This window comes from Magnolia sinica, chromosome 4, assembly GCF_029962835.1.
Source record: "Magnolia sinica isolate HGM2019 chromosome 4, MsV1, whole genome shotgun sequence".
Lineage (NCBI taxonomy): Eukaryota > Viridiplantae > Streptophyta > Magnoliopsida > Magnoliales > Magnoliaceae > Magnolia > Magnolia sinica.
The window spans coordinates 92,383,645-92,401,678 of NC_080576.1; the positions used below are offsets into that span (position 1 = coordinate 92,383,645).

The window sequence follows — 18,034 nt, forward strand, 5'->3', positions numbered from 1 at the left end:
GCGATTTCCGTGGTGTGTATATTCAATCCAACCCATCAAACATATGCACCCCACCGTGATGATCAAACAACCCAGCAAATTCATTCAAAAGGTGGGCCACATTATATATATATATATATATATATCAAGTGTGGCCCACATTATTTTTGCATAAGCCAGATTTTTGGTTCATCTGACCATCACAGTAGGGCGGAAAGATTGCATGGATTGGATGACCCACAATTCTCAACTGTATCAACTGTTAAAGAAAATATTAATTTCACCCGTCAGGTAACTCCGATTTCTCTAGGCATTATTCGGTAAAATCTAGATTCCCTCCTTAGGAATGTTACAGTAAGAATCCCCTATAATTTTATCTAACAACCGCATGGTAGACAACCCCACCCTTATGTAAATAGAACAAATGAAAAGACCTTTCTTTCTAAGAAATTATCATACACCGTCCGGTCTTGTAAAGCATATAAGCCGTGCAAAAGGTGGGCCACAACATAGAGATCACCTGAATAAAATATCAGGTTGGTTCTTCAGGCAGGCTACACTGTTGAAACCAACGAACAGCCAATGTCCAGAATCTATTGTGTGATCAGGCCCACCTGATGAATGGACTTCCAATTTTCACTCCAGGTGACCATCATGGTAAGATCCACCCCTTTCACAGCCCAGATGTTCCACTGCAATGGCACAGAAACAGAAGGCAAACGTTTCTATGTTAACACAACATTGTATGTACCCCGCACAACCCATTTCTTATCATATTAAGGATAAAATTCCTTGCACAACCTAGACAGGTTTTCCGTAAGTGATATATAGGCAATATGTTGCAATAAACATGTTTGAATCACCTACTACTGCTTCTAGGTTAACCCAACCTAAAAGACATTCTTACAACTATTCGTCCTTGGAAATATATGAAAAAAAAAACTGAAGGAAAAGCAGAAATGGCTGTAATAGGTGATTCATGCACCTGCAACTAAAAGAGGGAAGTAGAAAGGAGCAAGCAAGTACTTGAATAGATGATCAACCTACTTCAAGCTCTCTTGATATTGTAACATACACAACAATGGAGAGGAGATACAAAACGTTTCCTTGTACACTTTAAACAGGAAGCACCATTTTGGAGCTGAAATTTCTCTCGTCCTTTTCTTCTTTTTTTCTTTTTTTTCTGAACAGGGATCACAATTCAAATCGGAAACTTCACTTCTTGTTTTCCTATTTTACAGTCCCTTCAGGGAGAAAGATATTGAGAGATCCATTATAGACAACAATTACGTACATGAAATCAATAAAAGAATTGCACTGGTATCACTAAAATTACATGGAAAATAGGAAATATCGGAACGCCCATATTATCCCCTGAAGCAAATAAAAGAAATGCATTAGAAACTTGAGCACTTCAATAGCTCTAATTCTTTAATGATGTTATAGCTGCCAGCAAGGATTTAAAACTCGGTTTGGGAGGCGACTCGCCAGACCGAAACTTTTGCCGCTTGTTTTGGCTTGCCGGAAACAACATCCACCCAGCTGAGTTGACTCGGTTTAAGGCGAGTTTGGATTTTATGATGGCTAGAGCCACCAGTTTATTAAGGAGGCTGCATGATGCTAGCTAGCGACCTTCACTTACACATGATTAGGAAGTGAAAGCAATGATCCTATCATCAATCTTTGTGCGGCAAATAGGACATTCAGAGCAAGCAAGTGAACAAGGTTTACACACTGCATGGAAAACATCATCGTCTATCAGTTTCAAAAGAGTGTAATGTGAATCATAGAGTGAGAAAAGATGTAACATGTCTTACAGCAAAAATGCCGGCATGGGAGAAGTATTGCTGTTGTTGGTGCTTCAAAGCACACTTTACAGACATGAGAATTTGCATCCCCATTTCCTAGCGGTTCCAGCTCTTTTTCCTTCATCTCACGCATCTGAGCCTGCATAAATGGAGTTTTAGCGAAAAGGGGAGAAAACGAAAAAAATCCCTGCTCAAATTATCAAACTTGGTTCAAACTTTTGCAGCTTCAAGATTTGGTTGATTGATGCTCCCATGATAACTGAACAGCAAGCACAAATTTACCCAGAGGGAGCAAAAAGCTTCACCTCCCTCTACTATTGAATGTAAATCCACAGAAAAATCATTAAATGCTACTGTAACTGATCAACCAATTCTCAAGCAATCAACTCCAACTTTCGAATATCAGTATCGGTGAATGTATCAACAGGGTCCCAAGGCATACTGGATGCTATGTATTGGATCGTATTAATGCTTTTTTTTTTTCCTTTCCTTTTTTTCTGATAAAAATGTGGAAAATAACTCATTGATTGTAATAAGACTATTAGATAGCGCTTGACTGTAATCAACCTATTTAATAGACTATTAGATAGTGCTGATTGTGATCAACCTATGTAATAGTCAATTTCATCGCCACAATGGCAGTTCTATGCTCTCATTGCTGGTACCCAGTCTAGATAAAGGAGGTTGTGTCAGGTTGGCAGCCGGCATCAAACTTATGCCATAACTTCCAACATGAATACGAACAATATTCCAAACTCAGCCCTTGATAGTGGAATGGCAGAAAAGGATTCATGTAGCCGACGCCAATTAGTTGGGATAAGGCTTTCATGATGATGACGACCAAAATGTGGAAAATATCAGAAATTTTTAGGAAAAAATAAAGTACACAAGAATCTATTATTTATTTGTATTTGGATATGTATTCTCTGCTGCATTAGACCATCCTTTGGCAAGAATGTTGTCCTCAACCTGACCTGCTGAGATCTAAATTATATCAAATCAATGTCAAATTGTTACAAATCTATTGGTTCTTCATGTTTTGTATGAAAAAATCATGGAGTTTGAGCTTTGATTTCAATATCCATTTATTCTTCATGTTCACCATGTTTTTTCAAAATTTCCCTTTAACCAGCTGTCAATCGATATTAATTTTAAAATTTGAGTGCATGTGGTCTAATTTGGGGAAATAGGAAAAAACATGAAAAATTTTCTAATTTCTCTCAAATTGCTTGCAATGTTGCAAGCCAAATATGAAATCAAGCATGTATGAATGTTTATCTACTGATTTGTTAAGCTTTTGTCAATTTTTTAAAAATAAAAATCATTTTTAGTCAAAATTTACTAAAAAATAATTAAAATATTAATATTTTTCAAAATTTTCCTTCAACTAGCCCTCAATTGAGACTAATTTCAAAGTGTTTAGGAGTCTTTGATGAAATGATCATCATATATACTCTAAATGTTATGTACTCGATTTCCATATAGTTGCATTAGTTCAGTTACACAACGCATATCTTAAGACCCTATATAAAGAAAACCTATTATGTGCACTTCTTTTTTGAGATGTTATTATTTAAAAGTTTGTATTAAGGGTTTTTTTTAAACAATCCCCGAAGTTTCATTGAAAAATTCAACCATTTTCCCAATGTTTTCCCATGTTTCCCAAAAAGAGCGATAAATTGCCCGATATAAACAATATATCCCATGCGATAATCGATACATATTTGTATCCCAAGGATGCAATACATAATGTGATACCGATATTTTGAACACTGGATGTAAGAGAAAGAAGAATTGTTCTACAAAAATTTTAAAGATCATAAAGGTTATCTACTTGCTGGAGTTTTCTAAGAGTTTCCTCAATTTGTTAATGCCTTTCAAGTATGAGGTAATACTTGTTTAGCCTTTACTCCATTTTCACTTTTTCTTTTCTAAATATGTTTAGTTGGTTGAGTTTTCAGGGCAAACATAAGACCTTGTACTTGCAGTGCATGTGCGCACACACCCACGCATGCACAGAGAGAGAGAGAGAGAGAGAGAGAGAGAGAGAGAGAGGGAGGGAGGGAGGGAGGGAAACTGGCTCTGGTTTAAAGGTTTCAATGGTGAAACTAATAAGCCATAATGTACTTGATAATAGAAATCACACACGCACTACAAAAATCACAACGGCTGGATCCCCATGAAACATCGAGGACATTCATTGAATGCATTCCATGAATAAGAAAGAGTGTGTGTGTGTGTGTGTGTGTGTGTGTCGTGTGAAAGTGTGTGAAAGTGTGTGTGCATGTGTATTATTACCAGTAACTAAAATAAATTCCACAACAGTAAATGTCTCATCAGTATAACAAACATATAAATAGAGAGAAAAGGCTGCAGATAATCAATGAATCCAAATATAGTGAAATAATTGGAAAATGAAAGATATGCCAGTTGCAAAATAGAAGAAAGCTACTCTACAAACTAGTACACGCATCAAGTTAGAAAATTTGAGACATATCCTTACCTTTAAGCGAACTACCAGAGGTTCCAACTCAGCATTTTGATTCCGTTCGTCACAAAGAGGCTTTGTCAATTCATCTGATACTTGTCTATCCGTAAGGACGTCTCTGATATCATAGTTATTTTCCTTTAGATCTCTTACAAGGTCTATTCCATGACATGACCTCTCATCAGCATTCACCTCAGGAGAAGCTCCGCCTCCTCTCTTCAATTTAGCAACAAGAACCCACATGCCTGCTAAATCATTTTCCAGAGCTGCTTCTCGTTTCTTTGCTTCATCAAGTTTCTTTCTGTACTCCTCTTCTACAAGATCTTTCTCAGCTAAAGCAGACTCCAGAGCAGCTTCTCTCTGTTTCCTTGCATGTAACTCCATCTTCATATCATTTGGATCAAGATTCCAGAACTCAGCATCATCATAAACTGTGCTGGGAGTTTCACCACCCCTGCTAAGAGGCCGACCTTTTCTCCCTAGTTTAACACCATCAATCTTGCTTTCAGAATGCTTCCGATTGCCACTACCCATATGCATGTGGGGGCCTCTAGAATATGCCATATCCTGAGCAGCCAATAGCTCTTTTGCTTGTCTCGCATTCTGCAAGGAAAGCTTGGTGACTTCACCTGCCAAATTTTTTAGTTCAACAGCAGCAGCAGATGCCAATTCCTTTGCATAAGACGCTTCTTCAGCCAACTTCTGATTCTGTGCTCGGAGTCCACTGTTATCCTCTATAAGCTGAACATGTTCCAGCTTTAGATTCTCATTCTCAACCTCCTGTAGGGAATAATCAACAAGAATAAATCATTTACAGAGATAAACACAACACAACAATCAAAATATAGGAATGCACTACGCAACAGGACAGACTGATGAAACAAAGATACTTTAAACCAAGTTTAACAATAGAAATAACAATTCATGGGTAATAAAGTTCTCCAATCATTCATTCGATTGGAGGAGATCAACACCGTACAGTGGAACAAATATTCTATACATTAACTGGCAAGGAAATAAAATGCTAGTTCCAATTGTTAGCTAAAAAAAGACCAAAATATGTTGTGTACAACTATCAAAGAACAAGAATGTAAAGAACAAAGCGGACCTAAAAATGTACGTAGAGGCACAACTAATCACCTCCACTACCATTGCCGAAATCTACAACAAAACTAAATTTGAACAGCTTGCTTCATTTAGGAAACAGTCACTAGTTCCATGAGTTGATCCTTATACAATTTGACTAGTATCAACATAGCATAGACCAACAATGATATATTGAGCCAAGTGTTAGGCAGTTCGAAGGCAACATGAGCAACAATTGAGTGTTGCAATCAAATCGACATGAAAATAACATGGATAAGTAGGAAGCATTGAAGTCATCCAAAGCAGCCTGCAAATAGTTCCAATAAGAGAATGATGAAGAGCAGGTTGAGTTGGTTTGGTCATGTGAAAAGAAGGAGACATCTGTACCAATGAGGGAACATCAATTACAATTGAAGTTCTTCAAAAGGATGAGAAGAAGACCTAAAGGGAATTGGATTGATGTGGTCAGAAGAGATATGACAGATGGTTCACTGAGGTTAGGGCCTTAGATCAGAATAATTGGAGAAATAGGACTCCACGAGGCTATGCCGCTGTGATGATGACAAATTTTACGATTGTTGTACGGCCCCCTACCTTTTAGGCTATCAACAAATCAGTGCCTGCTTTTGAGCTATTTTCATGTCAATGCCTATGATTTTAAATCGCTAGTCTTATTACCACCACCATCTCCTATCGATACATATAGGGTAGCATATTTTTTAAATGGCAAGAAGCCCCAATTTAAGGACACCCACTGCATTCTAACAGCCCATGCTCTAAGCGCCCCACCATGATGTATATGTATTATCTACATCGTCCATCCATTTTGCCAGCTCGTTTTAGGGCACGAGCCCAAAAATGAAGCACAAACAAAGATCAAGTGGACCACTCCATTGGAAATAGTGTGGTTTGAACGCCTACCATTGAAAACTTTCTGGGGGCCATAGAAGTTTTAGATGAAGCTGATATTTGTGTTTTCCATTCATCCAAGTTATGTAACCTTACGAATAGGTTGGTTGGCAAATAAACATTTCAATGGACCATAGGAAGGTTTCAGCAGTAGGCGTCAGTATCACAACTGCTTCATGTGTTGTGGCCCACTTGAGCCATGTATCCAAGGTATTCTGCAACAGTAACAGTAGTTGTAACGACCACCACCCTTACCTTTACGATGTGGGCTATAGCGGCCGTTATGGCCCCCATAACAGTCGTTATAGTACCTTTTTTTTGTTGAAACTTGTATCGGCATCGTAATGGACCGATACAGGACCATTATAGCCTTTACAAGGGCATAACAGGCTATTACGAGTCTCTTTTTTTTTTCCATAACGGCCACTATGACCCTGTAGAGTGCACTGGTTGCCACCATTACAAGGCTACCTTTATGTAATATCCTTCACGGTGCCGTAACGACCATTACGGCACACCACGCTTGTATCCAATGTAATCGCATAATGCAATGCATATGGCATATGCGATGGTCACATATGCCATACGCATGGTATGTAATCGCATATCACATAATGCGATTGCATTTGCGATTATGTGTTCACATAATGGCATATGTGATCACATAGGCTCCAATGGTCCATTTGAGATTTTTTTTTTTTTCCCCCAGAGCTTTTTCCTATAAAAAGGCACTCCCCATTCTCCATTTGCAACATATCTTCACTAAAGCTCTCATAAAAACTCTCTTGCTCTCATTAAATCATTCTAAAATCCTCCATTCTTTCTTAATCTCGCTTAGTCTTATTCCTTACTCATACTATTTCATTTGAAGGCAAGATCAAGAAGCAAGAAGAAGAATCACTACATGACCTACTTTTTTCATTCTTCGAGAAGTAAGAAGACAAGAAGAACACTACCTACTCTCTCTCTCTCTCTCTCTCTCTCTCTCTCTCTCTCTCTCTCTCTCTCTCTCTCTCTCTCTCTCTCTCTCGTCTATTATCTAATTCTCTTATCCTAATCTCTATTCTAAATTATGTGGTCTTTTCTTTCATTAGAATCATCATTTATCAAGACTCAAGAGACTCAACTAATTAACTTAAAGAGTCAAGTGGCAAGCACACCCAAAACTCAAGAGTAAAATCACCCAGCATTCTCTTTTATTTTGTTTCATTGTAATTTCTAGTTTCCTGTTTGTTTTTAGTTTCTGCTCATTTATTTTATTAGACATCAAGAGTGGAGACATTTACAAGATTCAAGAGTCAAGACTTCAAGAAAGGTTTGACCTTCTAACTTTCAAGACTTCATTTCAAGAGATTTTAAGATTGTAATTTGTAACTTAAAAACGCCTAAATATTGCATATTTATCTTCTCAATTGCTTTAGCTTTCCTCGCATTTAAGTGCTAAATTGATTCATTAATAAGTGTTTTCTACATGCAAGGAGATTTTGGACCTACAGGGATACATGCTTAAAAGGATAGATTAAAGCACAAAGAGATCAATCTAAAAGTGATGAAGAATTGGATATTTGGAAGACATTATTGAAGAATTTGAATGCCAAAGATCTGAGAAAATAAAGTGCAAATGATGAAAAAAGACTGAAAATTCACATAGTTCAATAACAGAAATAACAGACTGTTCAGTTCCACTTTCAGTTGATTCGGTCCGACCGAAAATGCCTAGAACAGTCCAACAATAAATTGTGATTTTCATATGCAATTTGGCTCGACAATCAGGTTCAACTGAAGCCATGTTCGGTGCCACCAAAGGAGGGTACAGTGCGTTGAAGAAATTCAGCGACAACAGAGAGACTCATTCGGTGCGACCAAAGTTATGTTTGGTGCAACTGAAGGCTACATTTGGTGCGACCAAAGAGTAATAAAAGTGTGCAAATTTGAGGTTAGTTCGAAGTCGATGCGGATTTTTCCTATTTAAAGGGATGTTTTATATTATTCTAAGTACGAATTAAGGTTGGGAGAAAGACCTAGTGGTGGCCTAGCTTCCAAGGAGTTGTCATTCTTCTTCAATCATTCGGTTCTTCTTTTGTTTTTGTTCTAGGATGTTAGCCATGCTCTGCTAATCTCTTACCTAAGGCTAAGGGATGAAGCTTATAATTCAATTACGATATTTAGTTTATTTGATTCAATAACAATGGTTTGAATGATGGTAATAGATTGAATTGGCTTGGATTTTACTTTAAAGTCTATAAGTTGTTTATTTCAGGATTTATTGTACACTATGTGTAAAATGAATGCTTTGATTTAACAATTGTTTAGCCTGAATTAGAGAATGAATTAGTCTGTATAATTGATTGATCTATTGTCGCCTAAGGGTGCTTTAGACGCTTTTAAATCCTTGCGATTGAGATCTGGGTGCTTCATGAGAGAATAGTTCAATCAAATTTATATTCTTATTAGTGTTGATGATTAGTTTAATAGAACTATCTTTCGATTGGATTGGATAGGATTTCGATTCTAATTGAGTTATAGATTGAATTGGTGAATGAGATATTGCGGTTGCTATGAGTAGATTCTTGAGTCCTTAGTCTTTTATTTATTGTTTTAAAACCCTTACCTCGATGGATAAAAAACTTAGGCAAATCGTTAGCTTTAGATTTAGTTATAAGTTGTGTTTCCCATTCCCTGAGGATTCGACCTTGGTCACACTAAGTTTTTACTACCTCGCAGCCCTACACTTGGGGTTGTCAACCCTTGAGTTCGATCAAGTTTTTGGCACCGTTGCCGGGGAATGACACAAACACAATTAGGTTTAGGTTTTCTAGGTTTCTATTTTAGATTAGGTTTTTTTATTTTTTCTAAAATTTTATTTCTAGGGTCTATTTTCTTTTCTTTTAGATTTCTAACATTATTAACATCGATGGGTTGTCTTAATTTGTGGGATCTTCAAGTCTAATTCTTCCCTACAGGTAACATCCTTCCTTACTCCCTCTACTTGCTTTCTTAATTGTTGTAGGACTTAGGGTTATGTTAGAATTAGGGATTTATGTGGTTCATGCCCAAGTGGGTAACGGATCATACATTGAGACTTCTAAGCGAAGGAGGTTCGGTCAACGGGCTCGCAATCCAAAGACGAATTAGAAAACACATAAATACTTCTAAAGCATCATCTAAAAATATGGCCAAAACTGAACAATACTTTAATGAAAATCGTGTGCAAAACACACCACTAGTTAGGACGGTGTGTGACAAGAATGAAGTACACCAAGTTCCACCAATTTGGACTTTACGTGATTATTTGCAACCGGGGAGAACAAGTACACATTCTTGCATGATTTTCCCAACCAATGCAGGAAACGTGGACTATAAACCAAGGGTGATTCAATTACTCCCTAAATTCCATGGACTTGATTCAAAAAGCCCATACATGGACCTAAAAGAGTTTGAAGAGATTGTCACAACCATACACTTTAACAATGTCCCTACGAATGAGATTAGACTAAACTTATTTCCATTCTCTCTCAAGGAGAAGGCCAGAGCATGGCTTCACTCCTTAAGGTCGAGATCTATTGGCATATAGGCCGAAATGACCCGAGAGTTCCTTAAAAAGTTCTTCCCAGTTCACAAAACCAACACTCTCAGGCATGACATTATAAACTTCTCCTAAAAAGGAGATGAAACTTTTTTCCAGTGTTTGGAACAGTTCAAGGACTTCTCGCTTGCCCACACCATGGCTAAGAACTTTGGCCAATGATTAGCTCTTTCTATGATGGGCTGAGTTCAAACATACGCCAATTCATAGAAATGATGTGTAACGACGAATTTATGAGCAAGGATCTAGATGGTGCCTAGGATTAAGTTGACATGCTAGCTGAAAACGCCTAATCATGAGCCACATCCAACCAAGCTAGTAATCCCAAGGCAATGCCAAAGGAGAAGGGAATACATGTGCTCAAAGATAAGGACAATGTTAGTACAAGGTTCGTGGATCTCACAAGGAAGATTGAAGCCTTAGAACTTAGGAAGGAAGCGACCCTACCCATTGAAGTCTTTGAAACTGTATGTGGTATTTGCGAAAGCGATGCTCACCTAAGGATTGTCCTACAATCCCCGCTTTTAAGGAGGTGTTGCACACTCAAGTGAATGCTATGAACACATATTAGCGCCCCTTCAGTGCACCAAATTCTAACACATCCACTCACAATCAGCGAAATCATCCGAATTTCAGTTGCACCCAATACTTCACAAGGACCATCTACTGGACCCCCACCAAAGAGAACCCTCGGGGATGCGTTGAATGCATTCATGCAAGGGAAAATGCATGCCATAAATGAACTTAAAACTTTGGTTGGAAGAATTGAGACACATCTGAGTGTTAAGGAGAAAGGTTTCTTTTCGACCCAACCTCAGCCTAACCCCAAGGGATAATTTAAAATAAATGAGCCCAATTCTTTAGCCAAACATGTAAAAAAATGTTAAATCCATCACCACCCTAAGAAGTGGCAAAGAGATTAACAAGGAAATTCATAAGAAGGTTGAGAAACCTAAGGAATCCGGAGATGTGAAGGATAATGGTGAATCTAGCAATGCTCCACATGACAAAAGATCTGGTGCATGAATACAAGTCAGCAGCCCCATTTCCCATCAAAACGGCCAAGTGAAAATTAGGATATTTTAGAGGTTTTCCAACTAGTCAAGATCAGCATCCCCTTGTTGGATGCAATTAGACAGTTTCCATCTTACGAGCAATTGAGCCCTTGTGAGTTGAAACCCACCAATACAATGTTACAATAAGTTGACTGCTCAACTAAAATACCAAGGGTGGGTGAAGATGTGTTGGTCCAAGTTGACAGGTTCTACTACCTAGTAGACTTTATCGTCTTGGATACACACCCAATTATAAAAGCGAACACTCAAATCCATGTCATTCTGGGCCAACTATTCCTAGTAACTGCTAATGCTATAATCAATTGTCGGAATGAAATCATGAAAATATCCTTTGGGAATATAACCTTAAAGCTAAACATGATTAATTTGCACAAGCCGCAAGAGGATGAGGATGTGATGCATAAGGTGAATTTGATTGATACATTTGAAGATGATGAGCCTCTACTGACTAAATTTCCCAAACCTCTAGAAGTATGTTTGGCACACTTTGCAAATTCAGACGTTTCTATTATTAGAGACATAGTGAATGCCTTGCGGGATTGTTCCCCAGTACCTGACACTAACCGGGAAGAAGATTGTTCTGAAAAGCCCCCTTACACCAATTCTGAATGTTTATCATTAAAGGTGGAGAAACAGGAATCTAAACCGAAGTTTGAAACTTCAGATTTTGCTAAGACTACACTGCCTGAGGAGAATGTTTCTATTATTCAACTATTTGTAGTCTCTTGTTCACCATGGTCCACTAATATTGAAAATTTTTCTGCCACAGGTGAATCATATATTTTTTGGACACCTCACGACAATAAAAAGAAAATTTTTAATGAGGTGCACAGATTTCTCTAGACGATCATGTTTCAAGACATCCAAACTTACTATAAAGTAGGTTTGTAGATGATCTTGTTGAAAAGCCTATTGAGAAATTTATCGAGATACTTGACAGAGGAAGAACCTATGTCTTTGGATGATTGATAGTTAAGAATTAGGAGTTTATTGCTTTCTTAGGATTAGTTTAGTTTAGTTGTTGAAACACCAATTGATTGGAAATTCATATTAGTACTTATATGTTGTCGCATTTTAGCTACTTTTCATCTACTCATTATTTTAATTGTTCTCGCGATGCTCCTATTGCATATTTTTATACATTGAGGACAATGTAGAATTTAGGTTGTGGGATAGGTTTCCTTTAATTCTTAGGATTTGTGCTGATTTTTTATATTTGAGCTAAAAAAATTTCAAAATTTTTGGAATTTTCCCATGAATTTAAGTAAATTTAAAGATAATCCAGCTATTAAAATGATAATATACTTAATGTTGAGGATTTTTTAAGCCTAGATTCTAGTTTTTTGATAGATTTCAAAGTTGAGTTAGAAGTTTTTAATCTTTGATTTGAAAGTTTAAACATGGATTAAGCCATGTAATTCACATGTCACATCTAACTTACATCTCTAAAGTCTTAAGTTTGATATTGAACTGTTAATTGGATGATTATTGAGAATGATAAAAACCAAGCTTAGGGAATTTATCCATCATGTTCAATGAAAAGAATTAGACTAAAAAAGGTAATACCCAGTTAAAAAAACTTTAAACGTTAATTAAGCCGTGTAATTCACATGTCACATCTAGCTTACATCTCTAAAGTCTTAAGTTTGACATTGAACTATTAATTTGATGATTATTGAGAATGATAGAAACCAAGCCTAGGGAATTTGTCCATCATGTTCAATGAAAAGAATTGGACAAAAAAAAGTAATACCCAACTAAAAAACAGTTGTCGTTGAAAAGGGCTACCTATTGGAAATTGTTCATGAAAGGACCGTTGTGAAAAAAAAAAAAAAAGCTTGAAAAATAGTGTAAAAGCCATCGATAGAAAAATCAAAAGCTGGAAGAATAGTGTTAAACTATAAGGCAAATTTTGGTTTAGGCTTTAGGTATCTTAAGTACTCTTTTGATTATCAATGTTATCATGAAAGTAGATAGCTAAACCTTTGGTTGTGTTAAGTCTAGATTTCACTATGCACCTATGGAAATCAATGTTTAGAATTTTTCTAATTATAGGACTAGTGCTCTGAACTTGATTATGATGTTTACCAAGTACTAGAGTTTATGTGGAAGTAGTGCTCATCATTAATGTGCTTTGGAATTTTGTAATCTGAATTGATTTTAGAATTGTGAAACCATTGGTAGAACATACGAGGAGAATCAGAAGAATGAGGCGGAAGCTAAAGAGTGAACATATGAGAACCTTCTCAAGCTATGCGTTGCCCAAACCATCAAATCCCCTTCATGAGGAGAAGGGCATGCCTTACAACAAACCAACAAACTCAACAATCTCTTCATCCATCATATTTCTTCAACACGGGGCATTCTTCAGCAAGGGGCAAGGCGGCTCCAAACCGCAACTCCTCCCCAAAAGGGAAACAATCTACCACTGAAATGAACAAGTTAGGAGCAAGAGAGGCCACTCTAGGAAAATGATCTTGGAGTGCCCTGTCACCACACCCAATATCCACCCGAAACCGAATGCGTTGACCATTACCAAGCACAAAAACAATCCCTTTGAGCACCAAATGATATGTTGCTACAATTGTCTTCCACATGCAAGAGGCTTTATATAAGGTTCACCCACCTGTGTGCCATACTTGTGAGCTACAATCTCCCTCCAAAGCTTTCCTGCTTTACAACCGAATCTCCAAACCAACTTACCAAGAAGAGCTAGATTGATATCGGCCAAAAGTCGAGGTATTGAAAAGATTATCTAATTTTTATTGAAAATAGAAAAATGTAACAAATCATTGAAAACATTATTGATTTTAATATTGTACTGAAAGTTAACTTGTAATGTGAGCTACCTAGCGTGTAGAAAGTAGCATATGCAAATTATCTTCTAGCATAGGCTACACATGACTGAAGCTATCTTCATGAGCTACATAGCGTTAAGGCTAAGCTACGCTACTTAGCATCAGATACACGCTACATAGTGTAGCTATTTGAAACACTAATCATAACTAATTCCTCATTTCCACTCTACTGTTAGTAAAATTGCACTCCATACAAGGCGTTACATATTCATTACGATACAGTCATAAAGGCCGATATGTATAGTAACGGTCGTGACCGTTACACGATTTGTGGTGAAAAAGGATGGTTTTTTGGGACCATATCGCCCATTATAGGTGTCGTAACAGCCGTTATAGGGCATAATGACCGTTATTCCCATAAAGATCTAAAAATGGCCACTTTTTTCTATTTAAATCCATTTTCCTCCTCATTTTTTTCACTTTTCTCATTTAAAAATTTTCCTAAATTATTCTACAGCAGATTTGACCACTCTTAATATAGTTTTTAGGAATAAAACCGTAAATTGAAGCGATTTGGGTGAATAGAAGCTCCGATGGGCATTTTAAAAAAAAATCGAAAAAAAATGGTATTTATGCTTTTTTATTTCTAATTCTAGTGATTGATTGTGATGTGTAAATATTCGAGACACAACCATGTTCATAAATTCACCAAACAACCAAGTATAACACTCTTACCAAAGAGTAGACTGCTACTCTATCATAAATGTTTAAAAAAAAAAAAAATGCACACATATTTGAAATATTTACATTATTCTAGATTTTCTAAATATTTTTTCAATTTTTTTTGGCAAAATAAATAAATAAAATCCAACCACTATGAGGGTCGTTACACCCCCATATCGGCCATTACAGCCGATACCCGTATCGGTAATGGGGGTGACGGTTAAAGCCACCATTAATACCTTGACTTCGTACTCCATTTTAGTCCGAATAATTTTAAATCTGTTAATCTAGCTTTGTATTTACATCTTGTCAATCAAAACTATGTCATTTGGAAACAACATACACCATAGGATGTCTTCCTACAAATGCCCCGTTAACTCGTTCATAACCAATGCAAAAAAATTTGGGCTCAATATCAACTCCAGGAGCAAGCCTGCAATAAATGGGAATTCACTTGTCTCTCCACTGGTGGTCCTCACATTGTTACTGCTTTCTCATACATATCCTTAATAATGTCATTATATCCTCTTGAAAATCCTTTCTTTCTCAACATCCTCTAGATTAACTCTCTAGGTACACTATTATAAGCTTTCTATAAGTCAATAAAGACCATGTGGAGATCCTCTCTCCACTCCAAAGTATTCAATACTAGTACAAGTGGCTCTTTGAAGATGATGGCACAACTCCTTGAACCTTTGACCTAAAGGTTAAAAAACCATCACATGGACCAACCCTACAAAGAAGAGGAATGGTATGGGCCGTAACGACATTCTATTTTTCTATTCTTTACTTCTTTTTCTCTTCTTTTATTTTTAAGAAAACAAGTATCAGGCCCATAATGAACTGTTCCCGTTATGTAACCATTTTTTAATACCTTGCCCCTCTCCATATATTTCTCTATCAATTTGTCTAAGTAGGAAAATAACCTCAATGGTTGACCTCCTAGACATGAAACATAACTGATTTTCTAATACCCTCTTCCAAAGCTTCATAGTATGAGTCAAAAGTTTAATACCACAATAGTTAGTGTAGTTATCCCCTTTGTAAGTAGGTACCACAGTACATGTCCTCCATTCATCTAGCATTTCTTCGATCTTACAATCTTGTTGAACAACTTTCTCAACCAAAATAACCTAGTATCTCCCATACACTTCCAAACATCTTATATGTGCCAACATGAACGTACAAAAATGAATTTATTTTGATGGTATGTTGTAATTATTTATATTTTTAAAATATATATTAAAGAGAAAAACAAAAAGAAGAACAAGTGGAAACCTTGAAGCGCTCTATGCGGGGTGGAATGAATGCATGTGGCGTTTGGTAAACATGGATCCCTTGCTACTCCGGTGACAATAAGTCAATGCTAGACGATGAAGACAAAGGCGAAGACGAAGAAGACGATCGCGGTGACAATAAACAGCAAAGATGGCAATGAAAGCGATGATGACAGAAACGAGAAATGACCGCCAAGCACAAGAGATTTCTTCCATTCTGAGGGTGATTGTAGCTTTCTCAATGTAAGGGAAGATGCATCAACGCAAGAACTTGAGAAAGTAAACGATTGGATGTTGGTAAGGAGAAAACAGTGAGATCGGAGTAAGCGGAATAACAAATACGACTCATACCCCACACTTTTTGTTAAGGGCTATCCAGTAGGATGGTATCCCATGAATCTCGAAAGAGTCTTTGAGAGGGCTGGGGCAATTATGGATGTTATAATGCCAAGGGGAAAAAAAAAAAACAGCGGGCATTACAAGGGATTCACTCTCATCAGGATGAGCTCTGAGGATGGGCTTTCTAGAGCAGTCTCCATGCTACATGGACAAAGCTTCGGAGGAAACAAACTCCTTGTGCAACGCGTAAGGTTCGGGCCTAAGAGAAAACAAATGAGGATGGTTCCTGCTCCCAAACCAGTCCCAAAAAGTGGAGGTTCTTCCATTAGGAAGGTATCTACAGTTCATCGCGCAAAAACATATCGGGATGCGTTGGCTAGGTCGCCTCAAGATTTAGGGCCAACCGGACAACCGCCATCCCAGCCTAATACGAGGCCAGGATGGGGCCTTACTTACCTTATTCAAGTAACGAACTTTCTCCCTCCATCCGCATTACCCATGACTAAATTATCAAAGCCAAGAATGCTCTGCAAGACACGATGGTGATCATGGCTTCTACAGATGCATCCATCTCGCAGATTCATGACTGGATCGATGAGTGCACCAATATTCGAGCAGGATCATATAGCTTACACCCTATCGGCTATAATGAAGTTTGGGTAAAAGGAGATCCGGGAGTCAATCTGGCGGCTCTTCTCATGGCGGGGGCAATCCATAGGGACGGACCGGTCAGAGGAGTTTTATCCTTGAATGAGTTCTCGTCGTTCTGTGACGAGGAGATGTGGATTCTAATCTGGAGAATCCCTCTGGAGCTCTGGAATGAAGATTTCTTCCTTACTGCTGCATCTTGCCTGGGTTCCTTTGTGGAGTTGGACTTAAAGACTAAGAGAGGTGTGAAGATGGGGGTGATAAGGGTCCGAGTTTTACAAAGAAAGGGCTCGCCCCTCCCTTCTTCTATCTCTGTCCTTGTCGATGATAGATCGATCGATCTCCTGATCCAAAAGGAAGCTCCGAACTCCCCCCTTCCTTGTTGGGGGGATTTATGGAGGATCAGGGCTCCCACGCTGCCGCTGAGATCAACCTCTGCTCGTAACAAGGAGGAAGAAGGTGCACGCGCTCAGCACTCCTGCGAAGCACCGGATGCTTTTCGTGAGGCAGGTGACCCTCATAATGGCTCTGCAGCAAGGCGACCAGTACGTTCGCCACGCGGCAACGTGAGGACTTCCTCTCTGTCTTGAGACGCTCACTTAGTCACTTCTCCAGCTTCACTGAAGACACGTGGAGATACGGAGATTTCTTTTCGATTCGAGGGTTTGGAGACAACGCCACATAGGGCTGACCTCGGATAGATAGACGAGAACGTGGAGAAGAGGACAAGTGTCCCTCGGATCGACAATTCCACTGGATCGAGTGGTCTTGACCATACACGCGGCAGCAATCTATCGACCTTCTGCCTCAGGCCCAAAGCACCTTCCATTCCAGCCCCCGAACCTGTCTTAGATCCTGAGTCAGGAGTGGAGCAGCACCTTGATTGTGCCACCTCTACTAGGGAATTTGATCCGACCCCTGCTATTGATTCCTATCCTACCAATCTTGATCTCAACCGCACACCTGTTCCCCATCGAAATCTCCTTAGCACTTGCGACTCCAGCTCTCAGATCCAGTCGACAACAGTACTTCCAGATCCGGACGCGGGCCTTCGGAGCAGTGATAGTGATAAGGGATCCCTCTCGCCGGAAGAAATGCGTCTACAGCTGCAACTAATCCCCTACGACGTGCCTTCTGAGGCTCTGATGGTGGAAGAGGACTCGTCCTCCTACATGCAATCCCCTTCTACACCGTTGTCCCCCAAATCCGATAGCTTTTCTCAAACTCTTGACATAGTAGAGCCTAACCTTCTGTCACTGTTCCAAGATGCATCAGGGACAGAGGTTATCCTCGCGGAGCCCATTCAGATCAAAAAAG

The 18,034-nt window shown here is 38.4% G+C and overlaps 1 protein-coding gene across 2 annotated transcripts in view; it reads right to left on the minus strand.

Annotated features, from left to right (window-relative positions):
• Positions 1–1,005: 1,005 nt before the first annotated feature.
• Positions 1,006–18,034, minus strand: part of LOC131243384 (kinesin-like protein KIN-7D, mitochondrial) — a 105,470-nt gene continuing 88,441 nt past the window's right edge. The window contains exons 22-25 of one of the 2 annotated variants that reach the window (XM_058242715.1): positions 4,291–5,055; positions 1,797–1,926; positions 1,622–1,713; positions 1,006–1,353 (exon numbers count right to left, since the gene is read on the minus strand). In XM_058242715.1, the coding sequence (XP_058098698.1) occupies positions 1,628–1,713; positions 1,797–1,926; positions 4,291–5,055 (981 nt within the window). In that variant the 3' untranslated portion in view covers positions 1,006–1,353; positions 1,622–1,627. Of the gene's footprint in view, positions 1,714–1,796; positions 1,927–4,290; positions 5,056–18,034 lie in introns of both variants that reach the window. The other variant, XM_058242714.1, reaches the window with a different exon arrangement.